The following is a 17,009-nucleotide window of genomic DNA, read 5'->3' as shown; positions in this document are numbered from 1 at the left end:
AAGTTGGGTAGAAGATAAAGTCAAAATGCTGGGAAGGAAAACCTATTTCCATCAACAACACAAGTAGTGATACTTTAGGACACAAAGAAAACACTATTCCCTGCACTTAAGCCCATTTGACTTGGGAATCATTACCTCAATACTGATCTTTTTCTCATATTGGAAACACACAGCAACCTAAAAGAAGGCAGCATGTCACAGGAAGAACTCACCTTATTCCTATTATTAACACATTAACTTTCGGGTGATCATGAGAACTGAACTAATGACTGCCCTTATGAGCCAAGAACCTTTATTTTACTTTCAAATCACATTATTCAGACTTCTATGCCTTACCCTATTGACTGAACATTAAACTACTGCATAAACTATTTTGAGATCATCTCTTATCATTATTGCTCGCTGACTGCAAAGGATTTACTCCTGGCACACAATGGTTGAAGTGGAAATAATCTCAAACTACAATTTAGATCCAAATAAAGTTGACTTGAGTATCTTTGAATGTGCAATTTTTAGTTCTCCATGGTCAAATATCTCATTCCTGATATTTGGATATTTTAGCTCAGGATTACTCAAGACCAACATATCCTAAATTTCTATTTATTAGTGATGTGAGATTTTCCTGGTTTTCACTTCATTGACTCACTTGTGCTCTTCTTCACTTATTTCACTTTCACAGAAGTGCTCTTCTTCACTTATTAAATAAAAAATAAAACTGCAAGCACTTGTAAGAAACCACACAATCTTGGCTGCTCCAGTGCTTACAAACACCCCGTTTTATCCCTCAAGCTGTGATTGTTTATATACAAGGCAGCAACCTTTACTGGTGACTCAGGTACTGAAAATACCTCTGAATTACCAGGTCTGGCTTCTGGACAAAGAAGCTCAGGACAAGCAGGAGTCATGGTAAGAAGGTTAGTGGGAGCCTTGGTAGCAACACTGACAACCTGGGCACTCTGCATTGGCCAACTCCAGGGACTGGTTTCAGACATTGCATCTGTAGCTCGGTTTGTAATCTCACCCAGGAAAGGCCGGCAGGTTTTATGCTGTCTATTAAAACTCTGAAACATTCTAATCAATTACCTTAAAAATGCTTTTCTTTGCTATGTTCTCCAGAGAGGCAAATGACAGGATATCCCTCCTCTACAATATAGGCAAATTAAGTCTTTCTTCTGAAATTAAATTGTTTTCATTCATTTAAGATCCATGGATTTGTTTTGCCTAGTTAAATAAATGCTTGTATTTGTGAAACAGATCTTGATATATGGGATATAACTTGTTACTGTAAGAACCTCCAAGGAAGAATATTTTTAAGACAAAGGAGGGTGCTACCCCAAGCACAAGTCAGATATGTAGAAATCTGAACCAAAAATCAGAACTTTTACAACCATCTGAGAAGTGGTGTTCCAAACCAAGAACGTCCTGACAGTGGGCATATGCACAGAAAGGGATCAATTTTCTGACAGCCTTTATGAGATAATTCAGTAACTGCAACAATTACTAATTTCTCCAAAAACCCTCTGATATAAAATGGGTTTTCCCATATACGTCAGTGGAAGACTTCTGTAATTCAAATTATTTCCTTACTCAAATTTTCAAGAGAAGTCTTATACCTGCAAGATCTTCTTTGGAGGAAACCAGTCGAGGAGAGCTGTTACCTGGTTCAATTCTTAATGATAATCTGGAAAAACAAGTTTTTAGAAAAATTAACAAAAGAATTTTCTCAAAAAAGCTGAAAGACATTGAAGAAAGTAATTATTTCAGCAATGGTAAGCAGGATTTTTTATTTTTGAAAGTGTAATAATTTGTTATGTAACAAAGTAATTTTTTTAAAGTAAATCACTACCTGTGAGATCCAAGAAAGAAACTAGGAGGGAAGTCTATGAAAACATAAATGGAAATTGGTATTTTATACTCTCTATCAATGTAAAAATGTGTGTTCATATAGTCTTTCACCTGAAAAAAAAATCCTACAAGGTATCAAATTTAGATACAAAGCTAACAGCAAACACCTTAGTCTCTCTGTGCATGAAAAGTTAATTTATTCTGTTATCATGTGGAAAAGTGCACTCAGAAATAGCTATTTAGAAATATCAGTTACTATAACTTACAAAAAAGGAGCATAAGTGGGTAAAGTGACCAACGCTTAATAGTAAATAAGATAATTATAAAAACATTTTATTATATGCCAGTCTGCCTCACTCTGTGTGTTTTATGATGCACTCACTGTGGCCCTGCCTCAGCACTCCAACACATCTTGATCTTCCAGATATTACTTCTGCCACCTTTCAAGTTCATGCACTCTTTCTTAACTTGACACTCATTGGTCCTTTGTTTTGTACCAGTTTGGGCAAAAAAGTACAGAGGACTGCAATGCTAAGTAAATTCTAGTGCAACAGGCACAAAACCAAAGGAAATAACTGCTGTCATTGCACATAAACTGACCCAAATCATGCTTATTAAGCCGGTCCCGTCTATAATTTCAGATAACTATTTGCAGAATCAGGTACTTTTCAAAGCAATCGTGGCAGGAGTACCTCACAAAGCTGAGAAGGCCACACATCACTCGCCTAACTTGTCATTTTTTATCAACTTGATTAGCTTACTATGCATCAAGCTCCAAGACTCAGCACAACTCTCACACATTTGAACAACGGCACAGTTGAAATCTTGCCTACAAATTATCTACGTGAGGGCAAGTGCCACGATCTGTCACCGGATTGAAGGCAAGAGCATTCTTATACCTTCTTTAGTGACCAGAACATCTGACAAAACAAAGTAAAATAAACCTCCATGCAACTACTTGTACTATACCATTTATCTTTCTGTTTAAAAATATTCTTGTAAAGAAAAGGGGAAGATAACAGCAGAAACTAAGAGCTAATCACTTACTGCTTTTAACAAAGTTATTCATTATACAACCTAGAAAGCACCCACAGTGTGTGCTGCACTTAGAAATTCAATGACAGAACAAGAAGTCTTCAGTGTTGCGCAGTGAGATAACATCACTCTCCACTGGTCAGCCACTCATAAGGACATTTTTGTGTCTGCATCTGTATATGATCAGAAATTCATCTTACAACTCATATTAATCCAGTATGACAGCACTGGTAAGATTATTTTTTTTTCAGGAATTCTTTTCAAAACCAAAATATTTGCTTTAGCATGGTGAAGAAGCCTAGCCTTAGTGCAAGGTCTAAGTGCTGATACATCTGTAAATCATTTTAATACTATATTGGAATATCAAAGTCTTGCTTAAATACACTGTAAAGAGCTGAATTATAGGTATAGATGGCAGCCTACAGAATGGGATTCCAACCCTGATTGTCCTATCCAGGTAACACTGCAATGCAAGTAATAGTGTTCAAACTGGCTTTACTCAAAGAACTGTGAAGAACACAAGGCCTGACCTAATGATATCAAAAGGTCAGCAAAAAAACAAAAAAAAGTTTTGAAACCACTGTGAGGCATGGCAAGATGTGGCATGATGCCACGATGTTTGGATGGCTCTGTCTAGCTCAGGGAAAACCTGCATACCTGGGGAACAGCACTGTCCCCATATCACTTCTTCCACTGCTGGAGGGGGAAGCAGGTCCTGCAGCAGCCACATCACTGGCTGCCATAACAATCATTAGCAGTATATTTCTGGGTATAGCTATGAAAGAATCCTGATGCTTTAGGTCCCATTTTTGCCCCTTCAGTCTTGTAACAAGCAAATGTTATCACAGCATATGGGCTGAGCAAGAAAGATCTATTACTTTTAGGATATTACATCATTGTCAGGGGTTTTCTGGAGTGTTTGTACTTGCTGACAAGCACAAACCTAAACCAAGCCATTGCACTGGCACCAAAAATTGTAGAGAAAAGCTTTGTTTATATAAAGCGGCTGCCAAATTTTCCTGTTCAATGTAATTGAGGTTCTCATTTGGTGAAACACGTTTTGGGATCCTGCCAATAAATTTTAGGGCAACTATCTGAGCTTCTCTCCCTGACAGCCTGGTACTGAAATAGTTCTGTTCTCCCTGCCAAAGGTCAGGCACACATCTCTTCAGAGTACACTAATGCTGTCCCTGGCTCAAAAAGAACAGTCACTGGAAAGAAAGAGAGGAGATTCTTTCCCATTATAAAAACCTAACAGTCTTTGCCTTTTTAAGGCTTACAGTTTATTCTGGCATGGGAGAAGAAAATGCTGTGAAACTGACAATGTATTAGAGAAAACTGAGAGAAAAATGTGAAATAAAATATTGAAAATAAAATCCAAAACCTTTTTATCAAACACAAAGATGGAAGAAAAATGAGAGTTCTCTTTAAGGGTATTTGTGATGAGTTTTGATGATTACAGACTTTTAATTAAAGCTTTATTCTAATGAAAAAAAAACATGGTAGAAAAAGGTGAAAGTTTTTCAATGTCTGCAAATTGCAGCAACTTTACTGTGCTAAGAATCAAAACTTTCTCTCTTTTTAATACCTTCTGTAACTGAAGTCCAGTTTTTCCTTGCCATAGTGAAGCCTAGAAAGAAAACTACTAAATTTGATTGAAACGTTCTCTCAAATAACTAAATCAAAAGTACTAAATTATCTTTAAGATACATCAAAAACCTTCCAGCATTAACAGCAAGGCTGCTGCTAAAGTTTAAATTATCTTCAAATTTAAACTGGAGTTACTCATGACTTGTAGCTTGTCCAAATGTTATGTTATAGTATCATATATTTACAGAAAATATTTGTTTAATCTTTTTTTCCTAAGATATTACAGTTCATGAAAGCTGTTGTATATATAACATTACCATCAATGCATCAGCAGGAAACGCCATCTAAAAATCAAATTTAGCAACATGACCAGTTTCTTGAATCCAGTCCAGGGGCTGTGAAGCCTAAACTAACTGCAATTCTTCACCTTAACTAATTACTACTCAGCTTAATTTTGCTCTATGCTTGTGACTTCAATGAAGCATGGAAGTGTGTGTGGAAATTAGTAAAAAATTACAATTTAAGAATTAACACTGAGGTTTACATCTCAGAGTACCCTTAACACGAGTCTTGGGCTGCCTGACCTTCTCAAAAGGCTGTGCACAACACCCATGGTCAATGTGCATCTGCAGCACAGGCATATACAATGTTAGGAGACTGAGAAAAAGAACATACACGTCCTACCATCAGTACTCTGGCAGGAATTCTAATTCCATGAAACAGACAAATCTTGCTATGAAAACATCACAGAAACATATGCAAAAGCACAAACCCATCAAACCATGACTAAGTATAGTCTTCTGCAAGGAATTACCCAGGTCTGGGTCAGCTTCTTTTGCTAAAGGTTGCCCTAAGCCAGAGGACAGATTGTAGACATTTTCTCTCTATTTGAGGTATGTCCTGATAATACTCGGAGAAGTTCCAAAAGAATACCTTGTTCGAATGGTTTTACTTTTACAATAATTGTCTCAGGAAAAGCAAAGTTACACACACATTTACCACAAGAATCCTCACCAACGGGTTGGGCTGAGGAACAGTGCTGCATGCTCAGTGGCCTGAACCTGAGCTCAGCGGAAGAGCCTGGGCAGCTGGACTTGCCATCACCAACTGCAGTTATGTTCAAAATAGAAGAGAAAAGACAAATTGCTCAACTCATGCTATGCCCAAACATGTTTATTTGCCTGTTACAGTGACATCATCTTATTCCTGAACTGTCTCAGTAGGATTTTGCATCTGTACACCAGCAGTATCAGCTATGACTGCAGAGAAATGTGGAATGGTTGGGGTAAGTAATTCCTTATGCCCATGTGTACACAGCCCCACACTGGTAATACCCAGTCTTCTGATTCATTTGGTCTGCTCTTTTTCTCCTCACAAACACTAACTGGTAGCCTTGATTTCATTAACTGATCAAGTTCAACTTAAAATTATTTAATTATTTGTCTCTACTCCAATTAAGAAGCTGTTCCAGAATTCCATTACTCTGATGGTTAGGAACCATATTTCAACATTTAGATTGTAAATTGTTTTATTCATTTATCCTTGTGTATCCATTACAATTTAGTTTAAATTGCTCTTTACCTCCTCATTTTCTACCAATTGTGTTCCTACATAGTGATTCTCCTACCTAAACTTCTCCTTTTCTAGGTTAAAGCAAAGTCTAATTCTTCAAGTCCGCTGTTACAATACACACTTTATTGACCTGACTGCACCAGCACTTTTTTGAAACCCACTCTAAGCATGGATGTCCAGAATCATGTACAGCACTCCACACACTGTTTTTTTTTTTAATAGAAACACTGTATTTGATAAGGAGTAGGGATGAATTTGTCTTTTCATTGCTGTATCTCATTTCTGACAGACGTCTACTGATCAACACCATAAATTATTATTAGAATAAATATATAACATATTTGGTTTTGTTTCACTGTCATTTCAGTCATCAGGCCATCTGGTTCTTCCTTTGTGATAGCCACACCACCTTCTACTTCGATGAACCCTTCCAACACTGTTTAATTAGTATATGGTATAAGTACTCACAAATTCTGAGACACAGTTCTTAACTGAACATTTAATAAAACTAGTAACAAGACTGGTTTTAAGGAAGTTCATTAGCAACCTTGCTTTCCAAAACATATTCTAAAATCTTTCATACCAACATCATATCACTGAACATCTGGTTGCTTTGAATACTTTTAATTCTGCTCACCGGAACAGAGGTACTATACTTGTCAATAGCTAATTACATAGCACTCCATCTACCTTGGTTGTGTTATTTAAAACCTTGGCTGCCAGACCCATGATTAGGTCTAGACCGGGCTAGTTTTTTCAGAATTATTGGCCAGGAATTCTCACCTTCTTTAACTGGAGCACATTCACATATTGACCAGCATGCCCTATACTGTCTACCTCACATCACTCTGTGGATCAGTCCTTCTCCACCTCTTTTGTCAGCATTGCTTTAACATGCTTAAACCCTCAGAACTGTCAGGTTTATATCTTAAGCACCAGCTTCTTAAAAATAGTAATTTGAAATCGGAAGTTTTTAATGTATTATTTACAACAGCATAGAGTCAATTCTGGACTTCTTGGGAATGGCTTTAGGGTTCCTGAATAAAATTCTCAGAACACAAACATCATGTAATAGAATAAAGACTAGATTTTCATCTGCTTTTAACTTTTAGAAAGATACTTCGTTTTGGAAATCTGGTTAGAGTCATGAAGGAAGACTGTCATTCTGGATTTTACTCAGGCATTCTGGTATTACCAGTTCCATTAATAAAATACCAAGAACACCAGAAAAAGCCCAAAACTTCTTCAGCCAATGGCTTTCTACTCAACTCTAATAAAACTAACAGCACAGTGATCTTTACATTAAATTCCACAAAACATTAAGAAAAGAACAGTACTTACTTATAATTGTCATCTTCTACGAATTTCTGAAGTTCTTCAATGTAACGGACAGACTTCAAATACTTTTGCACATGGGGCAGTGTCATAAGATGATCTGTGGAGTGTTCAAAGAAAAAAAAATTAACATTAATGTAGAATCATAGAATCATAGAATCCTAGGGGTTGGAAGGGACCTCGAAAGATCATCTAGTCCAACCCCCCTGCCAGAGCAGGGTCACCTAGAGCACATCACATAGGAACGCATCCAGGTGGGTTTTGAATGTCTCCACTGAAGAAGACTCCACAACCTCTCTGGGCAGCCTGTCCCAGGGCTCTGTCACTCTCACAGTAAAAAAAATTTTTCTGATATTCACCTTAAACCTCCTATGCTCCAATTTGTATCCATTACTCCTTGTCCTATCACTGGTCATCACTGAAAAAAGCTTAACTCCATCTTCTTGACACTCACCCTTTACATATTTGTAAACATTGATGAGGTGACCCCTCAGTCTCCTTTTCTCCAAGCTAAAGAGACCCAGCCCCCTCAGCCTTTCCTCATAAGGGAGATGTTCCACTCCCTTAATCATCTTTGTGGCTCTGCGCTGGACTCTTTCCAGCAGTTCCCTGTCAAAACCAATGTAACCCAAAACCAATTATTCTTTTATTGTTTGTTGGGGTTTTTTTCGGGGTTTTTTGGTGTTTTTTTGTTTGGTTGGTTCTTGTGGGTTTTTTTTTTGTGTGTGTGTGTTTTTTTGTGTGTGTGGTTTTTTGTTTGTTGGTTGGTTGGTTTTGTTTGTTTGTTTTTGTTATTTTTGTGGGATTTTTTTTTCTTTTTTTTTTTCCTGGTTCTCATAGTTACCTTAATGTAAACAGAAAACTTGAACCTTCCTGAAGAATAAACCAGGCAAAAAAATTACTTGGACTCTAAGATGATGTTAAAGATGTGATTGAGCAAAAGTGATGCTCAGCTGCTAAAGAAAAGACAGCTGCCTTTCACCATCATGAAAGCTGGTGGGTTTTATTATTCGCTATCCCATGAGTGGAAGAGTTACCTGTTGCAGACCCTGCTTGAATTTTGTGCTCAGTTCTGGGGAAAATTAAAGCATGCACCCATGGGTTTCAGGCATTCTTATACGAACATGAAGTGAAAGGACTTAAAAATTCTAACACGGTATTTCATGAAAGACAGACACTAAGTTCAGAATGACAGAAAAATCCTTGGATGTGTGGTGCACAGACAGTAACAGGCCTTGCAGTATCTAACTTAACTTCGATGCTCTCAGAAAGACAACTGTTTTAAAAGCACCCGTTATTCCGGAATATTGTTTCTTTGAGGCCATTTTAAAATTTTCATTCTGATTAAGCCACCAAAACTATAAAAAGGGAAGGGCCAGTGAAATAACCCGTTTTCTTTTGTCATTTAAAGTATTCAAGGACAAAATCTCACAATAAGAACATGACAGCTGAATAATCTAGCTCTTCAGAATCATAGATTATTAAGCCTAGTCCCTATGTTTAAATACTTTAAATAATACCAAAGTTGACAACAAAGGACAAGGGCTGGACACTTAAGGATACACAAACAATTTCTCACCTCATTTTCTCACAATCTAACATTTAATTTTTTCTGTTCAAAACTCTCTGAAACTGTAGCATTTAAATATTTTGAATTTAATTGTACAGTTGCTCTCAAGGTTTTCCAGCTTGTTTCATGTTTAATAAGTCATGCTAGGTCACCAACAGTATACTACGTGTCAAGACCCCCAAACCAGCACATTTCTTGGCATAAGCCTTCACTAAGAGGCTAGAATCGAATATATTAATTTGAGAGTAAAATCCTGTTAACAGAAAGAATCAGCTCCCTCATGTTCCTCACTTCATCAACAAGTGAGGTATATGGAGAGGCTTAACACACAATTTAACAACTGGTGTATAGATTGAGATCTTTGTATTTCATTTTGTAAATGTATTGTTAGGATACAAACAATAAAATGATAATGAAACGTACACATTCTACACTCCAAATACATCGTATCTACTGAGAAGGAAAGGGATTAAGATACTTCCGGAAAACAGAATATAACCCAAATGCAATAGCTGTACTTGAAAGCATGTCATTTGTAGCCTACCCATAGCAGTAAACTCTGCACAGTTTCTGCTATAGCTCTTACAATTTAGAATAAAAGCTAATTTACCGTAAAGATTGAAATTGCACAGAAGTGAAAGCTACATGACTTACTGGTGTTCAACTCCACAATGTTCGCCTCTTGTGTTCCTTCACACAGGGTCAAAATTTGCTTGCACAATGTTGCAGTAAAGAAATTTTAGTTCAGGCTTAATAGGTATAACAAAATTTACCAACCATAGTTACAGGAGACTTGCAGATCAGCTATTATTCGAAGAATATTGTTCATTTGGTTAGATCTTTGTTCATTCTCCATAATGCTGCCTGAAGCGGGATATGCAGAATCAATGTAGATTAAATCCAAGAGATAAATTCCTGAAACAAACAAATCAATCAACCAATTGATCTAGTGTTTCAAACCGAAAGAGTTGCATAATTTTTAATGGATAGAACAGCCAGCAACGATTTACTCCCTCTGTGGTCTGGGGTCGTTAAACGAAGGATGGCTTGGGATCTCTGTGTTGAACAACTTCATCATTAACACTTGAGTTCTATAGGCTAATGTCAACTATGAGAAATTTTCAGGACCATTACAATGACACTAAAATAAAGAAGAGCAGCAGCCGCCCCAGCTTGCGGTGCCGGGGGGTGCTGTGGGAGCAAGGCCCCGTGGAACGTTTTGGCCAAGGCTCCAGGCTGCATTTGCTAGAAGACAAAAGGATATTTAGGTTTTGATTATGCGTTGATTTAAGAAAACAAATTGAAAATGTTTTCATTTGTTTTGTCAGTGAAAAAATGGCTCAATTATTTGCCTAGGCCCTGAATTCTCAGTAACTATGAAAAGACAGTGATTATTGTAGTTAGAAAGCAATCACAAACAAAGGGTAAAGCACTGACTGGGAAGAACACCCAATATCCAATTATTAACTTTGAGAAAACTGAATCATCACTGAGATTGCCTAGCAAGTTCTAGCTTTAACTCTGGAAAACTGAAAGATAATTCTGCAACATAGTCTTGCAAAACTCATGAAAGCCACTATGAAAGCATAAATGCAAGGCTTATATATTTACTTCAGTAACTAATTAAATGCATTTAAATGAAGATGATGAAGAGTATCAGTCTTGCCTTTTGTGAGGATACTTCAATCAGTTTTTTACTATTAGGTAAATATCATTTCAGATAAAAATCATATACTGTAAGTGACAGCTTCGCTCTTTCAAGACTAACCAGATATAAGGATTTTTGAAAACAAACTCAGAATTCCCAAAATGGAAGTTCCATCCCAGCAACATTTATTTTTTCTTCACACTATTATTAATTCATATATGTAATTCATTTTCTGATCTCAGTCTGTAACAAATGTGGGTGAAATTAAAATTCAGAAATGAAGAATTATGAGATAAAAGTCTGTAAAAACACAGCGTACCTATAAACTCTCTAAGACCTTTTCATAGCAGTACAATGGTATTTTTTCAGAGGGGAATGAGAATCTTAGAATTCCACTCCAGTGGCATTTTATGCACACTTTGTGCTGTCATGAATAATCACAGAATAACTTCAGTCAGAAGGGACCTCCAGAGGTCAATCTAGTCCAATCTCTTGCTCAAATCTGGGCTATATCAAGAGTTGGAAAAGGCTGCTAAGAGCCTTATAAGTTTAGGGATGGAGACTCTCTGATCAACTTAATCCAGTGCTCCTAAACCATTCTAACAGTATTTTTTGTTTTTGTTTATATCCACTTCTGATTTCCTATGTTGTAACTTGTGACTACTGCCTCTTGTCCTTTGCTGTGTAACAGAATACGGTCTGTCTTCTTTATAAGCCACCCCTCCCCAACAACAAAATGTGTAGTAAACATAAGGATTTTGACAGAGGGGGCTGGAGAATTGTCCTTCATTTTACCACCAAATAAAACTAGGAGACTAAAAAACAGGAAATTGTATTGCACAGGAGTAAATGCACTAACACACTCTTATGCACAAAGCAGAATTTTTTCAACTGATTAATGGCTGAAATCTAGAACCTGACACAGGTTCTTCTACAGCATTAAAACTGCCAGTCAAAAACACTGAGTCAGAACAGGAAAAATGCACATTCTAGACAGCAATATAAATTAGCAAATTAAATCAGCTTCACCAAGCCTTTTCAAATAGAAGTTGTTATGTCAGGATTTGACATACAGTAGCAATTCTGGCTTTCCAGCAAATCTGTCAACAGGTGAATGTAAGCAACCTACTGTGAAAATTCTCTGGCATAAGTAAGAGCACCACTGGTATCTTCCTGACTGTTCACTGTTGTTTTCCATTCCACCCATCAAACTCAACTGAGAACTTCCTTAAGAGCACATGATGAAATCCTCGTTCAGTAGAACAGTGCTGCAGTCTGTGAGGACAGCACAGCATTCCATGTACCTTGGACACCTGCAGATGGCCTCAAGCACAGAATTTGTGCAAAGCACTGCAAGGAGGATGGCACCTGGCACATTTTATCCTTTCCAAAAACAACCATAGCTTTCAGGAACATCTTCTTACCATTTGTACAACTGCTGAGTATAAAAGCATTGCAAATTCACAGTTGCTACTGCAGTTCAGAATATTAAATACTATATAAATACAAAAGATGGTTTTAGCTCCTCTTAAGTTAGGAAGCAAATTTTAATTTAACATATTCCTAAACTATTCTATCAGCTGTGCGGGGAAGTTGGTACTTCTTTGCTGTGTAACAAAGAAAGGAACATTCTTTTGAGCAGGAAAATAATTTGTGCAGCATAAAAATCTACCCGATTTCCACATTTGATTTTCCATGCTTGTTTCTGAGCATGTTTATGATCAATTACTCCCCCTGTACCTCATGTTTTCTTGCCGTGTCTTGAAAAGAGACCTTTGCTTCAGGAAAAATAGCTACCTGGCTGACTTTCACGCTTATAGCTTCAGAAAATTACATTTTCCCAATCACTCCCAGCTATTAAAACAACAGGAAATGCAACCATGCTCGTCAAGTGTAATTTTTTAAAAGGGAAGGAAAGCCACTACAGTGAAATGTATGGGGTACATCTAAGCAACACACTCCTGAGAGAATTTCAGTATGCTTGGATTAATTACTGATAACAAACGGATCTTTGGAAGTGTATTGTTTCTGCAGTGAAAAAAAATTATTTCAATGCAATCGCCTGGTAGTGAGCATACCTCAGACTTACTCAGATTAAATAAAACAAAACAAACCACAGCCAAAACCCAGGAAGTAACATTTCCATCTGGGAAAATAAAAATTCTTTCCTGAAATTAAAATGTTCTTATGTGTTCTCTAGTAACGTCTTATTACTATCACGTAGAGCTGTAAGATACAGACCACCAGCAATAGTCGAGCAGATTTAAGAACAGAACATGTGGCTTCCTAAGGTTTTCTAGTTTACAGCTTATAAAAAAAAAAAAAGAAGACAGATCTGGCTATTTTGTTAGAATTTAATAAATACTGAGTACCTGCATGAGCAAAATCTCATTCACATGTTGCATACACCCCATATTCACTATTACATAGTTTTTGTGGGTAGTGGGGTGCAGGAAGAAACCAAACCAATCATGCCAATAAAAAGCTAAACTGAATGCACCATGCTGGAATGTAACAGAACATATTCTTGGTAAATACACAACTAGCTACACCTTCTCAATGGTGTTCCTCTCCCCCCTTTTAATGCAACAAGGATTATTAGTTTTTCGTTATATTTTTTTTTTAACAGCCTTTATCTGGGCAGCGGCATTTTGAACTCTTTTGTATGTGTGATAATAGGAATATATGAGAATCAGTTTATTTTGCTCAGAGGAATCACAAAATTATTCCTTTCATCAAAAGATCTTAAGACCAGCTTCTCAAAGAAAAGGCTCAGGGTTGCCATATGCCAAAGAAAACACACAGCACTAGATTTTCAAACCTTGGCTTACATGTGTGCTACTGTGCACTGAAAAAAGCTCTCTTAAGATGTGAAGCCACCAGGATATTTTCCAGAGGGTGAGCTCATGGGCAGCTGCTTCCACAGGCGAAACATTTTCCAGTGATGCTGACTTTTCTCCATTGTTACTAGAACTAATTTTGCAGCTGGATATTGTACGCAGACAACACAGCATTCGTGAGTTTATGGTATCATGGAAATAGTGACATGGACTAAGGAAAGCACGGCCAAATAACCTAGAACTAGAATTATCAGTAGCAATCATACTGTGTAAAGGGGAGGAATTATTTTTAAATTGGCAAAAAGAACTATAATGCTTAGCTCTTATTTTTTTATTGTAGCACTCAAACAAAGCAGAAAATATTACTGACAGTTTAAAGACAGGGAATCTGAAGTACAATGAAAAAGTGACCTTGACAGGTAGTAGTGAATGCCACCCAGATTGAGGGCATTAAGCATTTTGAGTGCTCTACCTATCAGACAACTTCCAAGTCTAAATTTTACTGAAAAAGTATTTATGGAGTACTTCAGTGTTCAGCTGGATGTAAACTTAAGTCTGCATATTTGTGTCTTGATTCACAGCTAGGCTTCATCCTATTATCACCTGAAATCGCAGTAGCAGAAACAAATGGAAATCTGTTTTTTAAGACATTTCCCTAGAAGTCAGGAAATCCGAGTTCAGATTTTCTGTTCTGCCTCAGATTTCTTTGACCTTGTTATCCTCTATTTTCCAGGAGTTCAGTGAGGGAGACAGTGTTTCCCTGTCAGAAAGACCTCATGAAAAAAAATATTATGACCAGGAAAACATTTTTAAAATGTGATTAAAATTCCTTATACAGAATATGTACTGAAGTACAGTATGTAGAAGTAGCAGCACAGTTTATCCTTAACAATTTAGAATTTCAATTATCTTTTAGGCATTTACGACAATTTGCAGGCACAAGGTGTAACAATCTAAACTTGCCAGACCTGAAATTGCCTCACAAATACACATTGTTGCAAAACTAATAATAAAAAAATCAGTTCAGATAAAGATTGAGAACTTGCATAATTCTCAACTGTGTCTTTTTTTTTTTAAGTAACACTTATAAGACCATCCTGTGAAATAGTAGGGCTAACAACTCCAATCAAATGCTTAAAGAACACCGCTACCACGTACCTGACACACGCTTAAGGGCATAACGCTCCAGGGCTCCTTGCAATTCTGTAAATGCAGGTAAACTAGGAAACAGCTGCTCAGTGTACTTTTGTTAGTCTGACATTCACTACTTTGCAACAAAGAATAATTAACTGATGGGGAAGTATTTCAGACCAGCCTGGGGACTTCAATTTGTTATTCTTACTTAACATTTTGATCAAGTACTATAACAATCTCCCACGTTTGTTTGGTAAATTGTACTGTTACTGTAACAACCACAAAAAAAATGCTAAATGTTTTAATGAACAACTTTATTTCCCTACTTCTCCTGTACTAAAGATACGCATAACCCGGAAGCCCCTGAATGCACATGTGCTGCAGTGTAGCACGGATGTGTGGGTAGAGAGCATTCCACTACTACAGGAAGCAATGTCTACAAGACATGCAGTAGCTGGCAGGCACAACAGAAAGGAACCTATGCAAAGTAATTATTTTCCCTTTTTTCTCCCCAAAAGTTGAATAATGACACTAGTCTGATAGGAAAACCAAAAGAGACAAAAATATGTTTCCAATTTATATTCAGCAATATTTATGAAAGCCTTTTCCCACAGAGAGTGGTTATTTCATACTAAATAGAGCAGAGGACAGAGGAAACTTATCAATTAGCTAAGCAGTAGAAAGTCCAAATCACTACAGTCAGCAGTCTGTAAAACCAAAGACACCATTCCTAGGAGATGAGCTCATAGTCAGAAAAGCCAACAGTTTTGTGGTATCATTGGTTTCAAGCAGACTGGGTATTTTCCATGGACTAAGGGCTGGAAAAATTTTCTACAAAACCAAATGTATACACTGGTTAGCCCTGGTAGGACTTGGAGTACTCTAAGAAAACCTGATTTGATCCTTATGATTGCTCTATCCACAAATGTGATAGTATAACATATTGCCTCAGACTGCTTTCTCAGTTGTATCTATTTTGTGTTCTGAGTCATAAGAACAAAGATCAAGAACAAAGTTAAAGCACAACATAAGTATGTGTCTCAAACTTTTCAATCTAACTCTTTGATTTGTTTAAATATTAAATAAGAAATAATGAGCTTGGAGTTCATAAATCTTCACTTATTAATAAATTAGTAAAAAAATGTGGTTTTAGTCTTCCCAGACTATTTATGAATTGAGTTTAATTCATTGTAGTTTTGGATGGAAGCATTTCTTTTCCTGAGCATCGTTCTCTAATAAGAATAACTGTCATTTGCTACTTTAATCAAAAGCTCAACACTAAAATATTTACCTCAGGCAGAGCACTCTGCTAACTTAAACCATTACATTGCACTTCACTTTTCATATTTAACATTGGTCTATCCAGTTTTCAATTTATTTTTGTTTTCTAGAAAAGGAATAACCTTTCTGTGGAAGAAGATACATCACTAGCAAAAGTGCCAATGCTTCTAACTGCAGTGGTTTCACTTCTGTGAGTGTTACAGATACAGACTAGTCTTTTCAAACTTCTCTAACCTTCCCATGGTTTCTCAGATCTACCATCCTGTACTCCAAAGAGCCTTTAAACTAAACTAATGGGTAACATCAGACTCGTTAGGCATACAGAGAATATAACAGTGACTCAATATAAAAAGCATTTTCTACTAATGCTTGGCAGAGACAGCTGGAAATACTAGTGCTTCTACAGTGGAATTTCAGCACGGTTGAAAATTCACAAGTTTTAAAGGAAAAAAAAGCGCTACAATTTCAGGGAACTGACTTCTAAGTTTGACATTGGATTCAAAGCCCTTCAGAGAAAACAGGTACTTCCTAGAAGAGATTCTTCCTTACCTTTTGATAGATCAAGTAATCAACTGAGCATCCTACCATCATGCTGCATGTCATGCAAGGACTGCTGCTGACCTCTATGAAGTTTTCATAAAGTTGGAAGGGACCCCAGGGATCATCTAGTCCAACCTTTCCTGGCAAAAGCACGGTCTAGACAAGATGGCCCAGCACCCGGTCCAGCTGAAACTTAGAATTGTCTCATGTTTGGGAATCCACCACTCCCCTGGGGAGATTCTGCCAATGGCTGATTTCTCTCATTGTGAAAATTTTTCTTCTTGCATCCAATTGGAATCTTCACAGGAGTAACTTATACCCACTACCCTCAGCTTTTCCAGGTGAAGAAAAAGAGGCTGAGGAGAGACCTCATTGCTGTCTACAGCTACCTGAAAGGAGATTGTAGTGAGGCAGGCATTGGCCTCTTCTCTCACGTAAATAATGACAGGATCAAAGAAAATGGCCTGAAGTTGTGCCAGGGGAGGTTTAGATTATATATTAGGAAGAATTTATTTACTGAAAGAGTAGTCAGGCACTGGAAGTGGATGCCCCTCATCTATGTTTAATAAAATAAATAAAATATTATTGTGCTTTGTACTCAGCCATCCCATGGTGTTTC

General features: G+C 37.0%; 1 protein-coding gene across 10 annotated transcripts in view; it reads right to left on the bottom strand.

Moving 5' to 3' along the window:
- RALGPS1 (Ral GEF with PH domain and SH3 binding motif 1) overlaps positions 1-17,009 on the bottom strand; it is an 84,058-nt gene that overhangs the window by 20,874 nt on the left and 46,175 nt on the right. For all 10 annotated transcript variants that reach the window (XR_007891290.1, XR_007891291.1, XM_051636647.1 and 7 more), the window contains 3 exons: positions 9,725-9,862; positions 7,384-7,477; positions 1,614-1,681 (listed from right to left, as the gene is read on the bottom strand). Coding sequence is in view for 8 of the 10 variants with exons in the window: in XM_051636647.1 (XP_051492607.1) it covers positions 1,614-1,681; positions 7,384-7,477; positions 9,725-9,862 (300 nt within the window). In the remaining 2 variants the exon portion in view is untranslated. The remainder of the gene's footprint in view (positions 1-1,613; positions 1,682-7,383; positions 7,478-9,724; positions 9,863-17,009) is intronic.

The sequence above is a fragment of the Apus apus genome, chromosome 19 (genome assembly GCF_020740795.1).
Source record: "Apus apus isolate bApuApu2 chromosome 19, bApuApu2.pri.cur, whole genome shotgun sequence".
NCBI lineage: Eukaryota > Metazoa > Chordata > Aves > Apodiformes > Apodidae > Apus > Apus apus.
Note: the sequence above shows the minus strand (reverse complement) of the source record. Positions and strands in the feature narration are given on the sequence as shown.